The 21,344-nt window shown below is 45.4% G+C and overlaps 1 protein-coding gene across 11 annotated transcripts in view; it reads left to right on the forward strand.

Annotated features, from left to right (window-relative positions):
- Positions 1 to 21,344, forward strand: part of ena (ENAH actin regulator enabled) — a 130,409-nt gene that overhangs the window by 88,590 nt on the left and 20,475 nt on the right. For 6 of the 11 annotated variants that reach the window (XM_075866213.1, XM_075866202.1, XM_075866203.1 and 3 more), the window contains exons 2-9: positions 4,906 to 5,071; positions 7,566 to 7,737; positions 10,310 to 10,430; positions 14,265 to 14,305; positions 16,638 to 17,026; positions 17,430 to 17,456; positions 18,108 to 18,217; positions 19,872 to 19,902. In XM_075866213.1, coding sequence (XP_075722328.1) covers positions 4,906 to 5,071; positions 7,566 to 7,737; positions 10,310 to 10,430; positions 14,265 to 14,305; positions 16,638 to 17,026; positions 17,430 to 17,456; positions 18,108 to 18,217; positions 19,872 to 19,902 — 1,057 coding nt within the window. Of the gene's footprint in view, positions 1 to 27; positions 502 to 2,971; positions 3,153 to 4,905; positions 5,072 to 7,565; positions 7,738 to 10,309; positions 10,431 to 14,264; positions 14,306 to 16,637; positions 17,027 to 17,429; positions 17,457 to 18,107; positions 18,218 to 19,871; positions 19,903 to 21,344 lie in introns of those variants that run through there. The other 5 variants (XM_075866206.1, XM_075866207.1, XM_075866212.1 and 2 more) reach the window with 4 other exon arrangements.

Here is a 21,344-nt window from a genome sequence, read left to right on the forward strand (position 1 = left end):
TCTGGAAGCAGAACGACTATTATTCCTTCGAACGTTGCGACATTTTCGGACTGACGCAGCGATGGGTTTATGACGGTCGCGTTGGACATATCTCCTTATATGCCAAAAAAACTCGCCTACTACATGCATCCGTTCGAGCTGCTCTCCTTCCGCTGACGTCATAGCGTCTTGCTGAGTGGGAGCTGCCGGGATTGGCCGCCCAGTGTGTTCTAATTGACTCCGTGGTGCGTACTGTTTCAAATTCAAATCCCCCCCGCCACACACACACACCTTTTCCCGCCGTGAACCGTTACATACCCGCTGTGTCCTCTGACGTCGCGTGTTGCATGGTGCGGTTTATGACGTCACCGTTTCGTCGCGCGTGCGCTATCGTGGTTTGCATGTAGTCAAATGTTTGCTTGCCGCTGCTGCCGGGCCTGGGTGATATTCGGAGACGTCACTTAGCACTTAGAGTGCGTAGCTGCTATAAGCGCTTTCGGCTGGCCGGATGACGTCTCGACGGTATGATTTGTCTTCCGTTGTTCACGCTCCCCTCTTTTTTTTCGCTCGTCTCTGCCTTTAGCGCCTGGGTGTATATCGTCTTTCTCAAAACAACTTGCTCGCGCTGTTGGCGGCAGCATTGCGATCACCCGAATTAGATTTGATTTGCTTTACGAACATTTTACGATATTTGCTTTAGAAGCATATGCGTGCTCAGGGTTCCCCTTCAGAGGGAAGCGGGGGAGGGGAGGGTAATCAGGAGTGGCGAAGGTTCATCGCAGTGAGTCAAAGTATGGGGCAGGCTTTGCTGCTCCCGTTCCCCCCTCCCGTCCTATCTGAGGTGACTATAGTGCCCCCCCCCCCCCGTACCTATGTTTAGAAGTGAGAGTTGACACAGATTTGTTGCTTTCACCTATCGCACCTTATCTTTTGTTTGTCCTTTCCTTTTTGCGCGTATTCATAGTGTTTGTTCGCCAGAGATCGCCGTAGAACTGTTATAACTTCGTCCAGAAGGTGTCTTTAGCTTTAGTTTCAGAAGTCTTTGACTGTAGATCAGTGATAAGGGCCCTTGAACTGCGGTAGATTGTTAACCATGAATTAAGTTGATCTCCGTAAGAATGACTTAAATTTGCGCTGTACCTGGAAGCGATCTTGTCCTTCGCGCAATAACCGTGTTGTACAATCGACCAAACAAGCTTTTCACCATGTTATGGTTGTTTTTCCGACGTTGCCGTCTTTCCTGATAGCCTTTTTAGTTTGACGTAAGAATGATTTGCAACTGTTTGCGTAACGCATAAAAATAAGTCTCGTGTCTGTTTTCCTTTTTGCAAGTAATCTTCGTCGATGTGGATTCATCGCCGTTGTAATTTGTAACGCGGCGTTGACTACCTGGGTTATGGATGTACCACAGGGGTTTCACTCGGACAGACTGTGGCTGATCAGTGCAATATCAATTAGTCTAAACTTTGTTAATCAAATGATGGGGTAATCGTTGCTAGCATACGCTTGCACCTTGCCTTATGGTCGCTTCTGTTGTGGTACAAATTTTATATTCGTTAATCATCTGTTTGCGAACATTCTGGCAATTCTATTCCACAGCAAAATATGGATAATTCTACTGCGCTTTTGTATGCGTACCTATAAACGATAATGTGTGTTTGAAAGATGCATTTTTAAGGTCCTATATGGTAAATACCGAAGTTATCGTTGGGCATTTCTTTTGCTTTTATGTAGTACTCTTTCTAGCCGCCTCACCCGCTATGTATGCAAGGTACCCTACCGATACTCAAGAAGAAGAACTTCTAGATATACAGCCCCATGAGGTACCACCTCACGCAGCATTGCTGCTGCCTTCTAGACAGGCTTATCTACACTTCCCAGCGGCAGCATAATGGGTTGCTGGGTGAGTCACTGCAGCGGAGGGCCACACGCCGCACTTCTTTGGCTCGTGTCTAAGCACTTGCGGACCGCGAGCTGCACCTGCGCCCAACGTTGCATTTCGTTCACAACGGAAAGCGCGCTGTCCAATCGGGCGAACGAACATCGTCCTCGTCAGCGTCTGAGCTTGTCGTCTGCTATCGAGAACTAAGCAGGCGACGGTGCAGAAAGGCGTGCACTTGCATCGCTGAACTTTATTTGTTTGCTACGCTTGTTTGGTTTATTGATACACACTGCGGAGTACAGAAGCTATCGAAGCTATGCTTCGCCCTTGAGAAAGTTTTCGCACCTACGAACGACCTGTGTGGCGGCCCTTTTACTGGAACCACCCGCTAGAGTTGTCTGTTTGCACACATCGTCGAAACAGTCGTTGCATTTTTTTTTCGTTTTCTTTTCCTCTCTACACTGTTTTGCACTGACATCGTTGCCTTCTCCGAAACCCCGCGACACCTCAACCAGCGCACTCTATTTTGTTGAGTTCGTTTTGTGTTGAGAGCATCCCTGGCAAACGGGCCGAGCCCGATGAACACGTGCGTGTATATCATATTTATGAGTGTTTGCGAGGCGCGCGTTACTTTGTTTCGCTTAGTTGCGCTGCACCCCCCCCCCCCCCCCTCTTTGCCCTGTTGCCCGCGCAGCTCCTCGAAACGCGCTGACTCTGCAAGATTGCCGTGCCGCGCTTCTAGGTAGCGCGCGAGCTCCTGCACAACACCGCCTCCGTGGTGCGTTGTCGCCGTCGAACCGAGGAGCCCATCTCGCCTCCATCCATCCATCCTTTGCCCTTGGCTCAAGGCCTCGGCCCTGGTCTTCCATGACGGGGCGGCGAGCGTCTACGGTGCCGCTTCCTAATTGGTTAATTAGCACGTCTGAGAAGAAAGAGTGAAAGGGGTACCGGGTTTGCCCTCGCTGTCTTCGTGGCTGGAAGTTGACAAGTGTCACATTCGACTCGAAGAAGAATCCGCGAGTGCCGTGTTTCAACTGTGTTGGCTACTGTTGCCAATGTCTTTTCGCGGTGGCCTACCCTGTGCTTGTGTTGTGGTGAGGCTCGTGGTGCACTAGTTTAAAGAACGGTGGTTATATTCCTTTTAGCTGTTGCCCACTTTGTGCGAAGTGCTTTTTCCACTGTGACGAACTTGTTTGCTGTTCGGCTGGATTGAAAGGATGACCTCTCGTGTGCGCGAGATGCGCAAGAATTTTCAGGGTTCCAAGAATGATGTCATTGTCGTTGAGCCATGGTGAGATTTGGAGCAGTTCGAAGTCTCTTGAGTTTCCTTTTATTGGCATTTAAGAACAGGTTTTATTCCATTCCTGTAATGGTGCAGACATGTATCATGAACAGAGCAACGAAAGTGGTTGTTGGAATCAATAAACATTTAGTTGTCCTAGGTAAAGTGGTTTTTTCTTGTTCTACACCGCCGGTGTCTTTGCACAGCAGCAGGTCGGTGCATTTTGCCATTGTTTACTGTGCTTCACATGTTAGGATCCATAAGCCAACAGTATTTTCTCTGTTTTATGCTTACACTAACTGTTAATGATATGCCTGCCATCCATGCAACAATGAATCCAAAGAGAAATATGAACAAAAGCTAAGCGCTTACAAAACTTTTGACTCGTACAACCGACAGTAACTTGCAGACGGCATTATGAGGTATACATGAATGGCTTACATGAATCATACATGAATTGCTTTATCAGTGCCGCTACTGTGCAATTGCAGCACAATTCTACACATTTACCGATGATTGTGTCACAAAATGAGCTCATACACTTATCAGGCATGATCAATAGCATTGTCTGGAAAGGTCATCTGCTGTGTAGTCATTTTGGTGGCTGAAATTTTTTAATGTCAGTACCGCATGTCGTATCGAACATTACTTCTACGTATAGATGTGGTGCTGCAGAATGAATGCTTTGTTTAAAAATTCTTAACTATCGGCATTGTCATTACATGAGGCATTCGCTCACCATGGCGGGGTGTGTTAGAACCCATCTGGCAGGCGTGCATAATTGGTCATATAAGGCATCATTAACACATAGTGATACATGTACTATAAGACAAACAGTAATTACACTTAATAATCATCCGAATTTCGTCTGATAAGAACTTCCACAAAGTACCTCTGTGGAACTCGTACGTACCTTATCATCCGTTGACTAAATTTTTGTGTCTCACACCTATGATGAGTAAACATTGTTCTTTGCTATAAGCATTTGCCAACGATTTACACATTCATTGCTGCTTTGACAAATTTTGCGTCAGCTTCTCAATGCCATTTTTAATGATTGTTTAATGATTCCTCATGTCATCGTACATTGCATGTACTACTTTCTTTTTTTACGTAGTCTTTTACCTGCCTTCGTCATTTGTTGTTGACAAAGCAGAGTAGCTAGTTCGTGAACAAACATTTACATTTGATAGTGCCAAAGTTTTCTATTGACACGTAGAGTACTGATTGGCATCAAGTCATAACTGGGCAGAAGGTACGCATGAACCTAGTTCAAATTCTTAATGCCGGCAAATGCCAGTAAAACTAAAGGCTCTTTCACACCTGTCTTTAAAACAGTTGGGTGTCCAAGTAAGTCACAAATAACTAGTTTGGTCGCAATGTGACAGATTTGGCTCACTTGCCTGCTACAAAAACTTTTTTTTCCATCACACAACTGCAGTCACATGCATCTGACCCAGTCACATGCACAGGAACCAGCTTATTTTACGATGCAGTGGCAATGTGATCCATCATGAGCAGACATGAATTCAGTATGGTGACTGGTATAGGTAGCATGCAGGTGTGAACAGCGGTCTCTGTGAGTAACGTTTTGGTCATCACTGACAAATAGGCGCACGACCAGCGCTAGTCGCAGCTGTGACTGAGCCTGAAACCTTAAACTTCTGAGCATGTGTCACTGGTGTATTGGCTTTTGTAACGTTTTCTTCTCTGAGCTATGAGAGTTGACCGTGCCATTGTTCCTTTTTTTCTGCATGTGCAGTGAGCAGTCTGTGGCGTCGGCCCGGGCGGCTGTGCTAGTGTACGATGACCACAACAAGAAGTGGGTGCCCAGTGGCTCTTCGAGCGGCCTCTCCAAGGTGCACATCTACCAACACACGGTCAACGGCACTTTCCGCATCGTGGGCCGGAAGCTGCACGACCATGAGGTGAGGGTGACTCAACTTCTTCACGTAAAAACATAGCTGAAAACGGAGGACAAAAAAAAGAAGGAGACAGACAGCTACATTTATTTCTGCCCCAGTCACTGAGACGTAAATAACACTCCTGCATTGCTAACGAAATTCAACAGGTAGTCAACACTAGAAGAGTAGAGGCGACGTTATTTGGTGTAATTATGATATAATTGGGACGAAATAAAGTGGACCAACAAACTTCAGGAAATACGCCGTCACAAAACTAGATAGCCTCCCCAAAAAACGTTTACATATTTGGCTTGCTACAAAGCAGCATAAACTTTAAATTTCACACAAAACTTATGGAGACCTTGTCTTACCATTGTTTTTGACTAATATTAGGAGCCCTGTATGTCAGCATGATAAATTTCCTAGTGATATCAAAGAAATAAGGGAATTTTAAGGGCTACTTTTTGTGTTTGTTTGATATGACCTTCACGAAAACCAAAAGATAGTGAAGCTGGAGAAGGTATAGGGGACGTTACCTATACTTTTTTGACTGTACTGTAGTGATTATCATACAAGTGTGAATAAATTAAAGTGAATGAATAGAGATGCTGCTAGCAGGAACTGAACCTGCAAGCTTTGAATAATGCAATCAATGTTCTGCCAATTCATGTCACGGTCATTCTCCCGTCCACTTTGTTTTGGTATATGTGTGAATTTAAAGCTGGGAGTGTTAGTCAACCCTGCTCTTCATTGGTTCTCATTAAGGTTGTGTGTAATCAAGAAAAATGTGCCCTTAAATTCAGCTCTTTTATTCAATCTTGCATTGTTGTCATTGAAACACAGTTGTAATTTTTGTCATATAACTCTTGCGCAATGTTAAGTTTGGAAATGTTGTAATAGTATTCGCTTGTTTTAACACGATTATTGGACTCACTTTTATTTTGATATAGTCAATATCGGACTGTTTTTTGATCGTTTTGCTAAACCCACCTCTGTCCCATGTCACGAAGCATGATTTCGGCACTGTCGGGAAACACACTGCCGGCTTTATTTTTTCTTGTCCTGTAGGCATGATACTTGTCGTCAATACATGCCCGATAGATAAAACTTGAGACAAAAGTAGGTGCAGACTTGCAAAAAGCTTTTATGCCACGCAGATAACATATAGACACAGCCTTGGAATAATCTGTGGTGTGTGCACAACGTGCAGCCCAGCAATGGTCTTCAATAAACCTCATCTCCCTGACGATAGTTATAGTGCGAGAACAAAACGACGACACAGAGGCAAGAAGGACACGAAAGACACGAGCGCTGTGTACAAGCACAGAGATGAGCGCACCCGAGTCATTGTCGAGGCCGCGCAGATGGCACGCGACAGGTGCCTTGTATTAGCAAGCCCTCTGTGGCTCTGTCCGAGAAGGACCTCAGGTTCCTCGAAGGTTTCGGTGCGCGCAAGTAGTTATATTATTTATACTTTTCTGTTTCTTTTTTTAATAAATTTTTCGTTGCCGTTTTTTTGTGCTTTTGTTTTTTGTTTTTGTTTTTCTCTTACTCATGTTCTGCTCTTTGTGCCATATGGTTTTTATCACATGGTTACTGTCTCCTCTATATATTTTCGTGCTCTGCGCAATAAGCTCAGTTGGAAGTTAGCGCTCGTGTCTTTCGTGTCCTTCTTGTCTCTGTGTCGCCGTTTTGTTCTCGCGCTATAACTATCGTCATGCCATACCAACTAGCCCGAGCTGCCACACTTCTAAGTTAGTCATCTCCCTGTAGCTAAACTGACATATCCCTGACATAGTGATGGTTCTTCTTTTCGTACATTCTCACGTTGTCATGATGGCAAAGCTTGTAAAACTTGAGCTGAATAGGATTGAATTGTTTATTGGCCAAACGTGTGCCCAGCAAAAGAGGTCACGCTCAATGTGCAACAACAATAACAGTCACAATCGACGGGTCATCACAAAACTGATCAGCTGGTAGGGCGTGTCGGCATTCGTACATGGAGCATTGAATATTCCCAGTGTTATCTTTAAGGATCAAGTGGGTTAAACTCGACTGTTCTCATTGTGCGCTAAATCTTATCAGAAAAGTCTGAACAATTGGGAGGGTTCTCAAAGATTTTGCCGCAGCCTGCACAGAACACTGGTCACATGTGTAACAGGCTGGTTATGTAAGAATACAAAAGGACGCGTGACAGTATGGTACGCCAACTCACGTGACACTTCTAAACTACACCTGAGCTGAAATTAGTCTTAACTAGCATTTCTAATGACTGCAGACAAGATGCCGTGCTGTTGCTTGGAAGGGTAGCTCTAGGGGGCACGGGCTATAGAAAAGAACACTGCATTCTCACGAAGGCACTTCCGAGTGTGTCAGCATGCCTTCGTTTAATCCATGTCCACTAGCGCTACCCTTCCAAGTATGAATTTCTAACTCGCCCCAGAAGCAGCCTTATACCGTTTCCGGTCATTCTTGTTGCAATGACTCCTTTCTGAGTGGGGTGTGGCGTGCTTTGCAGGTGGTGATAAACTGTGCCATCCTCAAGGGCCTCAAGTATAGCCAGGCAACGGGCACGTTCCACCAGTGGCGCGACAACCGCACAGTCTACGGCCTCAACTTCAGCAGTAAAGATGACGCCGACAACTTTGCCGTTGCCATGCTGCGGGCCATCGACATGCTCAACCAAAACAGTGAGTCCTTCGTCGAGGAATTTAATTGCATTGCATTTGAAAATGTTCCTGGTTATGAAACACAGGGTGCATCTGCTTTTAACTTCTCTATTCTAGACAATGGATTCCTAAACTGTTTTTAATGTATTTGTGAGACAGCAGAAATAAAATATAGCAAGTTAAAAAATAATCAGGCTCATATAATAAAATAGTAGGTATTGGGTTACACTTTGCATTCTACAAGTATCTGAATACAACCCCACCGCGGTGGTCTAGTGGCTAAGGTACTCGGCCGCTGACCCGCAGGTTTCGGGATTGAATCCCAGCTACGGCGGCTGCATTTCCGATGGAGGCGGAAATGTTGTAGGCCCGTGTGCTCAGATTTGGGTGCACGTTAAAGAACACCTGGTGGTCGAAATTTCCGGAGCCCTCCACTACGGCGTCTCTCATAATCATATGGTTGTTTTGGGACGTTAAACCCCACAAATCAATCAATCAAATCAAGTATCTGAATACATGTTTGTGACTTATGTTTCACCCAAATATGCCTGGTTTGATTGTATAAAATATTTTCCTTTGGTGTCGCATGTATTGCAGCTGAAATTACAATATCTGTTTGGTCCGTGGCATGACGATAATGATTCTCGGAAGCATTGGTGAATAAAGAATTGTTAATTTTAATCAATATCAAGTGTTTGGTAGAAACAATGTGAACGAGGCCTCACTAAAAGCACTTTGTCATACTGCATGTTTTTATGAGTGAAAGTGCAAAGTGGCTACATGCGGTCACACATTTTTTGTACATCTTTCCTTAGCATTCTAGCTATAACTCGTAGCGTGTCTGTTGAGGTAGACGAGCTAGCATGCCCATTATCACTTCGCAGTGTCTCAATCTGCACTGTGTGATGCGTCATTCAACTTGTGCTAATTTGGTGAAAGTGTGTAGTCTTAAGAAATGATTGCAGTAGAAGCTCGTTGATTCGGCCCCCCAGTCGAAAAATCGGACTACTTAGACATGACGCTCGGCAAGCACATGTAATGTTCAAGGCCTCAAACTCTCGTCCATTCGGTCACATTTGGCCGCAACACGTTTAAATTTGGACGATTCTTGGAGGTGACAACCACAAAGTGCCACAGTTGTGGTGCATAGGAGCAAAGAATGTGTTTGTGAACAACTGAAACGGCCGTGACAGTTCACAAATGCACGGTCACCATTTAAAATCTTACCACAGGTGCTTTGTTGGCAAATTAGGATTCGCAGGCTACGGCAAACGTACAGTTTTTGATATCGTTCGGAGTCTTGAGCCGTAGTGACATTGTTAACGAAGTCACAAGTGATTAAAAATTGTGGATTTTGCAGTGCTCGTGTGCAAAATACGTTCTGGATTGTTCATTGTTTTCTGAATACTTACGTTTACTTGGCATTCGGTTAATTCAGACATTTTTATGATCCTTTAAAATCCGCATTAAAGAGCTTTTACACTATAATGAGGTACTGTTCATAAGGACTGTTGATACACAGAAAGTTGGAAGAGGGCAGCTGAAAGCAAAATGTGGACGGACAAAAGCTCATTTAACTTGTGTATATGTGCATACACTTAACAACCATTAATGAACACAGTATGCCACATGTAAAATATTATTTTACAAGAAATGCAGTAGGCCTAACCTGACTTAACTTGCCTTGCAACATAGAATATCACTGTGGGTAGCAGGTACAGCTATAAAGTAGGGTCACCTTTGCACACTTTTGTGGAGCTTAGTAGGTAGGTTAGTGCTTATTAGGTACATTGCTGAAATTCCTGCGGCAGCTCTGTAGCTCCATACATTCATTATGCTGCGAGGCCCTTGATTCAAGCTGAGGCGAAGATGAAAACTATTTTTTAGTTTTGATTGATATAATGCTGATGCCAGTGCCAAATTAGTACCAAACGATATATAGGGGGCCGTACTAACATTGAAGATTTAGAACGACACAAAGAAATCGTTAGTAAACAGTATTGAAGGGCCCTGCAACACTTTTTCAGCATGGTCAGGAAACGCTGCAGATGGTAATCGAGGCTCCTGAGAACGCATGAGCCAAGTGTTACAGCGTGGCATGCAGCATAGAATTTGCAATATATTCTCAAAACTGGCTTGCAATCTCATTCTCTTCTTTTGGCAAACCATGTCATACAGCCCAATTACTGCACCGTATACCTAAAGTTCACGGCCGTTGGCTGAAACACCTGCAGTTAAACTTGAAGTAAGACGTTCTTTTGAAGAAAAAATAAAGAGAAAGTATTCCATGTCAGGACGCATGCTAAGAAGGGACACATTCTCTTGCCGCCTTCTCATTTTCTCCCTGCATAGTTTGAAGTGTGCAACAAATTCCTGTATCTCGGCTCGTACTTGACGGATTCTAAAATTTTCGTGCAGCAATCTATTTGTGAGGCAATAAGCTCCTTCAACGAAGGCTTTAGGTGGTTACTTAGAAAAGTGTTGCAGGGCCCATTTAAGGAACTTTTGTCAATTCTCCGATAAAGTTGTTTATAATAATGTTAACAGCTTTTCTTTTTTTTTTCTAATCATTTGCATTTGTCAACTTGCGCAGGTTCGACAGGGCCAAGGGTACAGCAGGCACCGCCTCCGGTACCCCAACATGCGTCGCAGCCCATCTATCAGACCATTGGCAGTGTCGCTCAGCAAGAAGACACAGATCACCAACGAAACTGGTATGCCCACGTGTCGTGTAAAGAACCTCTACCTTGCACGTGTCCGCTCTCACATGGAGTCATTAGAATGACCAGGAAGTGTATGGGAAAGTAGACTAAATTTCATCACTAGCTGTTCCCCCATGTTTACCTTGCCCTAAACAAGATTGCCCTGTTCCTGCTGCTGGCAGGAATGATGTTTAAATGTTGATGATTACAGTCGACGTCTGATTTCTCGGGCCCTCAAAGGACCACGGAAATGTCCGGAAAGATGAGTGCGCATGAAAACGCACCTTTTTTGCAGGTATTTTTCGCAGACGTAGAGGGTCACAGCAGGAGTACAAGATTCTCATTGAAATCCAGTGAATGCATTTTTTTGGTGGCTCAAAACGAGCCGTTCATTTAAAAAAGAAGAAAAAAATTTATGCGGGCATCGTTACCTCATTGATCAACACTTCGACCCAAAGAGACACTTATTTTCTTTTGCACGGTGTTCCACTTGCCCACGATGATGTACAGTCGCCGACCGGTTTTTGGGACATGGCGGTGACCGAAAAAAAGTCCAAAAAGTCCAGCAGTTCGAAAAATTTGTTTTTGTCAAAAATATGAACTTTATTGCATCAGGCAGGCTTAAAAAAAGTCCATGATTCTGCCTAGCCTCATACTACGCTTGGAAGCAATTTGGTACGCCCGTATTTGCGCCAAGGGGACGTCGTCACCGTAAATGCTCGACAAAAGTGTCACCGCGGTAGCGATCTCTGCTGCGGACAGTTGCGGGCAATCGGCATCGGCATCGTCCGAACCACTCTCTGGCTGCGGCGCAACCTGATGGAGAATTTCTTCATCTGTGGGCTCTGCGCACGAAATTGTCATCGTCCCCACGAGTGAAGTCTTTAAATAGGAAGTTTTAAAATACCGTTTGCAGGTGCTGCGGGCGTTGCGGGTATAGCAAATGCATTATGAGCTTTAGAACAGCATTTGCTCCCCCTAGGGAAAAGTTTAGGGACTTTTATCCCAACCGTAAACTCAAATGCACGGAAGCTACAGACAACACTTCGCGGGCCTCACGGGTCGCGATCACTGCACGCTATTCCGGATTTCCTGCGGGCGGGCCGCGAACGGCGACTGTCGTCATAGCTCTGTTTCCTCCCTGTGCGGTGCGATTACGACAGTGCTGACCACGATGGCTGATAGAAGACAAAAAAATGGCCCCGTGCCGCGTTTTATAAAGCAGACACGGCTTCTGAAGCTTGAAATATGACATGACGATAGTTATAGCGCCAGAACAGAACGACGACAAAGAGACACGAAGGACACGAGCGCTCACAAATAGGTCGTGTGTTTACGACATCTCTGCGACCTTCAAAGATCAAGCTTCCTGGCTTAATGCTTCGGATTTTCCTGAGGCGTTAATTGCTTACGTTGCCGAGACTATCCTGCGGCCCTATAAGGCAGAGCAGAGGCAGCGACAGGATCTGAGCAACACGGATACAGAGCGTGAAAGGATAGCCATTGTTCCATACAAATACCAGATATCACGCAGGCTCAAGAGAATCGGAAAACGTGTGGGAGCTCGTGTCCTGTTCTCTGCATCGTTCAAATTATTCACTCTCACCAAATCTACAAACCCCCTTGAAAGTGCAGCCATTAAATGAATGTTGAGTTCAGCATAGAAACAGGTATGTGGCATGCTCACGGGAAGTTGTATATAGGACACCCCTTTCCTGTGGTGCTTGCTATGTCGGAACGACCGGAAGGTGTCTGAACGATCGACTGAGAGAACAGGCTAACAATGTTAGAAACGGAAAAGATGGTTTTCTTCCTCAGCACTGCACCGAGTACAACTGTGTGTGCCTTTTCAAGGACACAGTGACGCTGTAAAAGCACAGGGATGAGCGCACTCGAGTCATCATCGAGGCAGCGCAGATGGCAGGCGAACAGGTGTCATGCATTAGTAAGCCCTCTGTGTTTCTAGCCGAGAAGGAACTAAGGTTCCTCAAAAGTTTCGGTGCGCGCAAGTAGTTATATTACATTTACTTTTCTGTTTCGTTTCCTTGTAGACTTTTCTTTGCTTTTTTCTGTGCTTTTGTTTTTTTTCCTTACTCATGTATTGCTCTTTGTGCCACATGGTTTTCGTTAGCGCTCGTGTCCTTCTTGTCTCTTTGTCGTTGTTCTGTTCTCGTGCTATAACTATCGTCATGTCATACCATTTAGCCCAAACTGCCGCACCTGAAATATGACGTTTGCTCTCCAATCTTGGGGGCAGGAAAGCCATTTTAAAATTAAGTCACTAAACATAGTCAAGCCGGCGGAAAATCCAACATGGGGCGTCCATACAGATTCTTGGTGCAGCTCAAAACAAGCCATTTAGTCCGAAAAATCCAACTTTCGGGGGCGAATTCGTCCAAAAAATCGGTCGAAAAAATGCATTAACCGTATGGGAACCCTGACAGTGCACTTTTGAAGTCCGAAATATTCAACAAGTACGAATTTTAGAGTCCGTAAAATCGGTCGGGAACTGTATGCCTCAAATTCAGCTAAGGTCATGCTGTAGCTGTACACCGATGACAGTGTCATCTGTGCTCACGTCCACTCCAAGCTCGTATGTCGTGTAGGCGCTGCCTCTTTGATCTCAGTGTCAGAATTGTCCGAATTCTCCATAACTTAAATTATTTCATCATCGATCAATGCCACACACAGCTCGACGTCTTTGTCAGTATTGGCGAAGCCCTCAAAGATTATCCCAGCTGGTATTGAAATTCCAGCAGCGTGCAGACTGTCGAAGGCAATGTCCACGGACAGAAGTTCGTCACACATGCTGTCTACTACGGGCGAGGCGGCTGTTTTGGAGAATTCGCTTCACAAAAAGCGCTGCGCCAAACATCTAGAAACTCGGTAGCTGCTGAAGATCGGGAAAGATGAATGCTGAAGATAGCGTGCAGCAGCACACGATCCATCGCAGAGCTGACAGAACAACACGTGAATGAACACAGTGAGCATTGACCACAAATTTGACTTAGCTACGGCTGGCAAAGGATTGGCATGTGCTAGATTGGGTGAATTGCAGTTTTGAGGGTACAGCAGCCACGACGCAGTGCGCAGGCGATGAAGGTGTGGTCGTATGGTGGGTTCGAGAGTGTGAAAAGAAGCGGATTGGCGGTGTAAATAGTTACTTCGAGTCTGCAGTTAGCGGTAAAATATTCGGGAGATCAAATGGCGAAACCTATAAGCATTCGAAATTTTGGACTTTTTTATACATTGGCTCTATGGGAAATTTGACGGTGCTGGAGATGAGTCCGGAAAATTTGGCATGGTCGGAATTTTGGCCGTCCGGGAAGTTGGGCGTTAACTGTATTGAAAATAATCAATACTGGCACATCCACTTTTGCACAGTACACCACACCATTGTGTAACTCTCGTTTGTCGAAAACAGTCTGATGAAAGACAAGCAACTGTGTGTGACAACATGCGAAATTCTGAAAGCAGATGCCCATCGCCTGCTGATTTTCATGAAACAGATGATGGCATAATTTCTTTGTTAGAGCTAGTCAGGGCTGAAGGGAACCGAAGACAAGTGTTTTGAGAGAATGGAGGGTGCGAAAAACGGATGGTGGCAGCAGTCTCTCATTACAGCAGACTCTCATTAAAAATGCAACCTGAAGAGACCAGGAAAATATGTTCGATTTAAATGGGTAGATTTGAAGCTGTAAAAGATTGCCGAAGTGAGTTTGACAAAGTGGGTAACGGATGTCTCGTTGAGAATTCGTAGTTACCAATTTATAGAGTTATTGCCATGATTTTGCTGTCTAGTGACTCCTCTAGTGGTGCTTTCTAATGCTCATTTTTGTCTTGCAGGCAAAATCAGCAACCTGTCCATTACATGGCGACAAATGCAAGTGAGTATGGCCCGCTTAGACGGCTCTGATTGTTGTGCTCACTGCCCATTACATTAGTAAATTACAGTGCTCTCTTTTGCTGTTGAAAGCATTGAACTTGTGCTTGAAAGTGCATGCTTTCTACATACAATTTTTGTTCATCCTGCATGCTTGTGAGATATCGCTTCAATGGCTGTTGCTGAAATGGTCAAGCACATATATCTCATGTGATCTCGGCTCCTGGAAGCATGGCGGGACGGTTCTTTTTTTTTTCTTACGTGAAATTTGTGACTCTGCCCAAACACGTATCGTTTGCCTTTTTTTTTCACATTTGATCAGGTCCTTATGTTATTGCATTTATCAGAACTTACACATTTCTGTTCGTGCTTACTCATGTGTGCCAGTGCTCACTTACGTGCGTGGTAATTTCACTCACAATTACAGGCAACCATTCGCGCTCATTCCTGTTGCGTTCATTCCCACTTAGAGGCGCTCAGTGATATACCGTAAGAACAGGAATATAGGTCGGACCAGTGTATAGGTCGACCCTCCTGACTACTACTACCAAGTACTGAAGATCGACAGAAAAGAAAAGTTACATGAAATGTCTAAAGTATCAGGAGGCACCTTTACCGTGAAATAGATGCAATTTTAAATAGTGCACAGTCAAAATGCCATTTATTTGCATGTGTTTACATGAAAATAGGGAGTTTTAGAATACCGTTTGCAAGCGCTGCGGGCGTAGCGGGTGCCATGTGAGTTTTAGAATAGCCTTTGTTCTGCTGCAAACCGCACGATCGCAGTGACACCGTAACCTCGAAACCAGTGCTTGCGGGCCACACTCGGGCCACGATCTCCGCATGCAATTTCGGATTTTCTGCGTGTGGTCCGGGAATGCCGACTCGCGTTACGACGCATGCCCAGTGGCAGCGACCGCACCGCAAGGGCTCCCTGGGCGCTATTCTAAAACTCCCTATTTTTCACATGGCAGAAAGCCAGAAGATGGGCTCACAAACGTCACAGCCATCTGAAATATTCAATTTGGATGCGCTTTGAGGTCACCAGTAGCAATTGTGAGGCGAGTGCGGCTCCTGGAAAAATTCTTCGACCTTCATCTCCAGCTCTAGATATGCTGCGGTCTCGCACCAAAACATAGTTTTTTCCTGATCGCTACGTGTCGTGATGTGATCCTTCAGCATCGACCAGCACTCCCCGGTCGCCTGCTAATGCTTCTGTGGTGCACACAACCTGCCTGCTGGTCATAGCCATACTGGCCATTGTAATCAGAGCTGCCACCATCGCAACATGCTACAGTCTGGGGAGATTTGAGCAGCGAGAACACCCATGCAGACAAACTTTGTTATTGTTTGTGACTCACGGATCCCACTGACGATCATGTGCACTAACATCCAAACACATCTTTGACACACTTCAGACCAGATTTCTTCATGCCTTCAATCGTGGTCAGCCACTGGTTAAGAACAAGAAAAAAAAGCAGCTCAGAGCCCAAACAGCGTGGAAAAACATCAACAGAAATGAAAAACGAGGCCGCTCATGGCACAAGACTGGTAACAAACAAAGCGTCGATGATTGCAGTGGCAATGGAAGCGGTTGACTTCACTTGCCCATAGTGGCCAGACTTCCGAAGTTTTTCTGCCAATGACTGGTATATAAATGAGGGTCGACTTTGTATGGCTGCTTTATGAAAAAAAATTTGATCTATATTTTATTTTTTTTACAGTATCTAGTCATGCCGACATGGAATCCTTGTCACCAGCTTTCATTCCACTTCACGTTAACTGCTTATCACTCCTGTTGCTCACTCACGAACACGGGTGCTCACTAAAGCTTGTGGTCATGTCCACTCACCAGTAATGCTGCCACACCCATGAAATGAGTGTGGAATGTGATTTGTCTTGCTCATGCCTGAGCAAGCTGACATGTGCATGGTAGATGCGTGATATACATTCTTTTTTGCTATATTGTATATATTTACTCTACCTTGGCCGAGCCAATGGGGAGGTGCACAGGTTCCTTCAGACTGTGTGTGATTGTGCTTTGGGGCTAGTACCCACCTTCAGGACCATTAATTAGTGGCACTGTTATCCAACCTTGTCTACTCTCTGGTCAAGAACATCGACATATTTGCACAGCGCAAATATGTTGATTCCCAATCACCAACTAACCCAAGCTCCTGTCTTATCAAGAGCATCGTCCGTTATTCTCCACAGGGAACTGTAGGCCGTGTTTGCACCCATGTCGCACCTCCTTCCTAGCTCCTCAGTGACCGTACCTGCTTTTACAATGTCATGATTAGACCTGCAAATATATATGTTAACCATGCATCTCGCAGTGGGCAGTTCCAGCCACCCAGCGACGCCTGCAAGTGGCCCGCCCCAGGCTCCGCCCCTTCCGCAAGCCCCGCCTCAGATGCCTCAACAAACGCAGCCCAATGCCATCATGGGACACCACCGGACGTCATCTGCACCGGGAACCAATGGCGGGGCACCTCCCCCGCCACCTCCAGGGGGAACTTCAGGCATGAGCGTGGCAGTGGGCGCCGTGGGGCCACCGCCTGCTCCGGCGCCGCCCCCGTCGGGAGGCGTGACCTCTGGGGGAGCCCCTCCTCCTCCCCCACCCCCGCCTCCCCCTGGGGGCAGCCAGGGCCGGGAAGACGACTCGGCGCCCCTGTCCCTCGCGACGGCACTGGCAAACGCGAAGCTCAAGAAGACCTCCAACAAGGTGCGTCACGGGCAGGGAAATGTTGAACCATTTTGTGCTGTGGGCATGCTAAACAAAGTTAGATTCAGGAGTTTTTCTCGCCGTAATTATGAGGCACACCTTACTGGCAGACCTCAGATAAGTTTCAACCATGTAGGGTTGTGTCCCATGGCCCTAACTCTATGCACATAGGTCACATGGGCTAGGTACAGGGATGTCGTGTTTGGGCAGTAAATAATATATAAAAGCTGATTGTGTATTTGCAAATAGCTGGCCTCGTGACTAAATTTCATTCAAAACAATACTCATGGAAAAGGCAGGCAAAGGTAATAGAGGAGAAAGCCCTGGCGAGAAGCTGCAGCACTTAGCGTCATTTTGCATGCCACAGCTATGCACGTTGAATGCTACTTGAATCTATTGTTAGGTGTGGACTAGCCTCTGGTGCCCCATTGTAAGTATATACTAATGGTCCAAGTAAGTACGCTGCAAACTACATGTCATTTACATCCATGCCTTTAGCTGAGAGCATCTTTTTGAACACGGCACAGGCAGTAAATAAAGCTTTGAGGCGTGGAAGTTTGTTATCGTATGCAAGGCATACTTCGGATAATTTGGTTTAATTTGGTCCATCACATTCTTCTACTGTGCTTGTTTGCAATAACGTGGTTACAGTGTTCATGAGCATTTAAAAATAGTTGCAGCACTTAAAGTAGGAGAAGCTACAGAAGGTTGTCTATTGGCTGAAGATTTTTTGCATTGACGACAAGCATCAAGTTCCAGGTGCTTGTGCTGTCTTGGGGGCAATGTTTCCTTCTGTAGATGTTTGGATGTTTTTCCTATTGCGGTTTAGCTTTTTTTAGCTTGAGAAAGCGAATAATAAAAAATAAAACTGAAGCAAAGCGGTCGCTGTAGGGTCAAGCACCATGGCCTCCTGGTAAAAGGCTTGCCAATGACCCACGTTAAATGTTCCGTTATGCCTTGGCTGTGCTGTTTGCCATTCGCATCTGATGTCACTGGAATACTAGTACCCTATGTAAATGGACCGTTGCACCCGTCGTGCCAGTTGTCGCTCATGCCTTGCCTTCCTTTTTTCTCTTCCCAGCAGATATACGAAGGCACAGACACGCTGAAGAAGTCGCAAGGGAGTGGGGGAGTGCCCATGATGGGCATGGCCAGCATGATGGACGAGATGAGGGGCACCCTGGCCAAGAGGTGGGCACCAACACCGACGTGCTTTTCTTCTCACTTGTTTGTGGAGTTCCATGTCATGTGTCGTCCTCATTACCTGCCTACATCGTATCCGATTTGTGGGCTCTGTATACAGGGTAGCAAAAAACAGGATAATGCTTCCAAACTCGCTGCATTTTTGCACTTCTAGCGGCTCAAAACGCTGTGTTCTGCGATTTCATGCTGTTTGGTGGCGTTTCATTTAAGGGCAGTATTCTCAGGCAGTCGCGTTAGAGGTATGACTTTCAGTGCAGGCTGATCAGTTGTTAGAAGTCAAATAGTGGTTTTGGGACGTTAAACCCCACAAATCAATCAATCAATCAAGCGGTTGTTAGAAGGAACACAGGCAAGTAGACTTCTCACTTGTTGGACACATCATGCAAAGCGATCAATCATGGGACACAGGAGATTACATGTCACGCAAAGCAACATCACCGCTGAAAGTAATCATCAATAAATTGTGGCCCTAGTTTAACTTGGCGAGACTGAGTGCTCAAGCACAACGACGAGAGACGCCGGATCTGTGCAGTGTTGTGCTGCCATTATGTCGTGTGATTGTTCCCTGGCTCTAACATTGTATTTCAACACAGGGAGAAATTCAGTGAAAACTGTGGTAATTGGTGCAGATGCCAGTGCATTGTCACATAAGGGATTTTTCCTGTTGTTTGTTGTGCATGTGTGTGCTTGTGTGAATGTTTGTGTGTGTGTGTGTATGGGTGCATGTGTTTGTGTGCCTACGTATATGTGTACATACATATGCTTGTATGTGTGGTACACTAATGACTAAGGCTGGTTTAATATCTAATACTGCTTGGAATATTATTGTGCTTGATTACTTCACTCAGCTAATTGTTCTTGAGGGTGTCAATCTATTGGCTTAGCTTGTGGTATGCATCACAAGCAAGGCAGTCTTTGCCGCTGTGCTTGTGATGCATGCATTATGTGATGTGTACTGAATTTTGTGCATTGGTCTTTATATCCAATGTCAATTTCAGTCGGGATGTCTATCTTATCGCTGTTAGAAAAAAAAGTTGAAGTCTGTGTCAAAAAGTCATTAAAGAGAATAACAACTTCTTTCATGTTAGTCAAGTACAATTCTGCAATCCAAAGCACAAAACTCGTACTTCAAGATGATGCTTGGTAAGCGGGCAAACACACACAAAGAAAATGCCGGTGGAGATGCCACCTTCGCATTCCTAACCAAACACCGTGACGTCCTAGATTTTGAAAGAGTCTACACGGTCCTACATAGCTTCTGGTGAATGAAAATAAAGTGAATTGTCATCTGTGGTAGTCACAGATCTAACATACAAAGTTTCACAAAATCTTATCGAGCCAGCGTCGCGAAAATACGAAAGATACATTTTTTAATCAGTGACGTCACACGTGGAATCGTTGGTGCAAAATTTAAAAAATAACTTCAACCTTGATTTTCTCTGCTAATAATGACCGTATTATAAAGAAACATAAGGCATTTGAGTTCTCATAGTGCAGTTTGTCTATTTAAACCAAGTCATTGTAAAAGTGGTAACTTATAAGCTTCAGCTGTTGTTTTCTCCCCGGAAGTATTGCATTACATGCACTTTCACGCATTTTATTCCATTTTTTTCTTCTTTTGTTTCTTTCTTCTTTTTTACAGACGAGCACAAGTGGAAAACAGCCACAGTCAGGTATGGGCCTTCAAGTTTCATTAAAAAGTCCTGTGTTCGAGCTTCAGTTGGCCTGTTTCCAGAAACTAAAAAAAAAAAAAAATTAAGAATCAACTGTGTTGTCATGTCTTAAGGGGAGACGCTCCTCGAAAGCACTTTTTTTTTGTTATTCAACTTAGAGCTTCAGAAATTGGACCACTGATGCAGTTTTTCCTCCTGATTCCAAATCTGTAATCAGTTTTTACATAAGTGCAATAGTTTGGGAGTTGTGTTTCAAGTAATGGTGAAACTTGATAAGTTTTCCGGGAACTTTCGCGCATACTAAATGTTCATGCAGAGAGTTGTTCAATGGCTCCTTTTGCTCCCTATTAGCCATAGAGTGCCGATATCTAGCTAGAAATTGTGCTCCAACTTTGAAACTATGAAAAAAACATGTGTGTAGCAAACTACCCTTTTTTTTCCACTCGACCACCATTAAATTTATTAATAGATATTTACAGCTGATAGGTTGTGCTGATTCAAGTAGATATCGGCACTCTACGCACTCTCCTCAATGTGTGTGCCAAATTTCGTCGTCGTATGACCATTCTAAGTGCCCGAAACACTTCCCGCAAAAAATGCAAATTGGCCAAAATTGCGAAATGAGAAAAACGCGTTTGAAAGTTTGAAAGTCTGTATTTACAAAAATGAAAAACGCAGTAGCACGAAACTTGTGCTGAACACATACACACATGTCCAGAGGGAATATCAGTTGTCTAAAACTCTCCAGCACCGTAGGTTTTCCCTTCCCGGCTGGTGCGGCAGGACTCTTCCACCCGGGCCCTCTTGGCTGCACTGCGACGGTGTGCCCTCGCCTCAGCGGTCTGACGCACATTCATCTTGTGCATGCGCATGCTGTCTCGGCGGTCGCTGAGGGTAACCAGGGCCTCCGAAGGAAGCACCCCAAGCTCTTCCAGCACCTTTTCAAAGCTCGCGTGGCCCCGGTTGAACCACAGGACTGCAATGGCTGTGGCTGTTTCCACAGCAGTCCGGGAAGCAAACCGGGTCTTTGGACACAGCAGCCATATTTTGCTGTTCAGGGACTCGGCCGCGTTCTGTGTCTTGCCGTGGAGGCACCGGGCAAGCAGCTTCGCATCTGTGAGACGCTTGTAGATTGGGAGGACTGCCAAACCCTGGGCCTTGGTCAGGAGGGGGGTGTGGCACGGTGCAGGCTGGCCCTGCGCCTCAGCACGTCGGTGCTTGCACCACGAGTCTGGGCCTGCAGGACAGAACTTGTGACTTCCAGCACCGTCTGTTGAGCACGAGTGCAAACATGAGGCCCATATGGCAGTGTACATCTTGTGGACATTTCCCCGATTGTTCACAATGGCCACCTGAAAGTAAGTTTGAAGCTTCTGGATGGTGGTCTCCTTCAGCTTCTCCCCTCATGGAAGTGGCGTTGGCAGCTTCCGCAGGCCGGTGCC

The sequence above is a fragment of the Rhipicephalus microplus genome, chromosome 6 (assembly GCF_043290135.1).
Source record: "Rhipicephalus microplus isolate Deutch F79 chromosome 6, USDA_Rmic, whole genome shotgun sequence".
Lineage (NCBI taxonomy): Eukaryota > Metazoa > Arthropoda > Arachnida > Ixodida > Ixodidae > Rhipicephalus > Rhipicephalus microplus.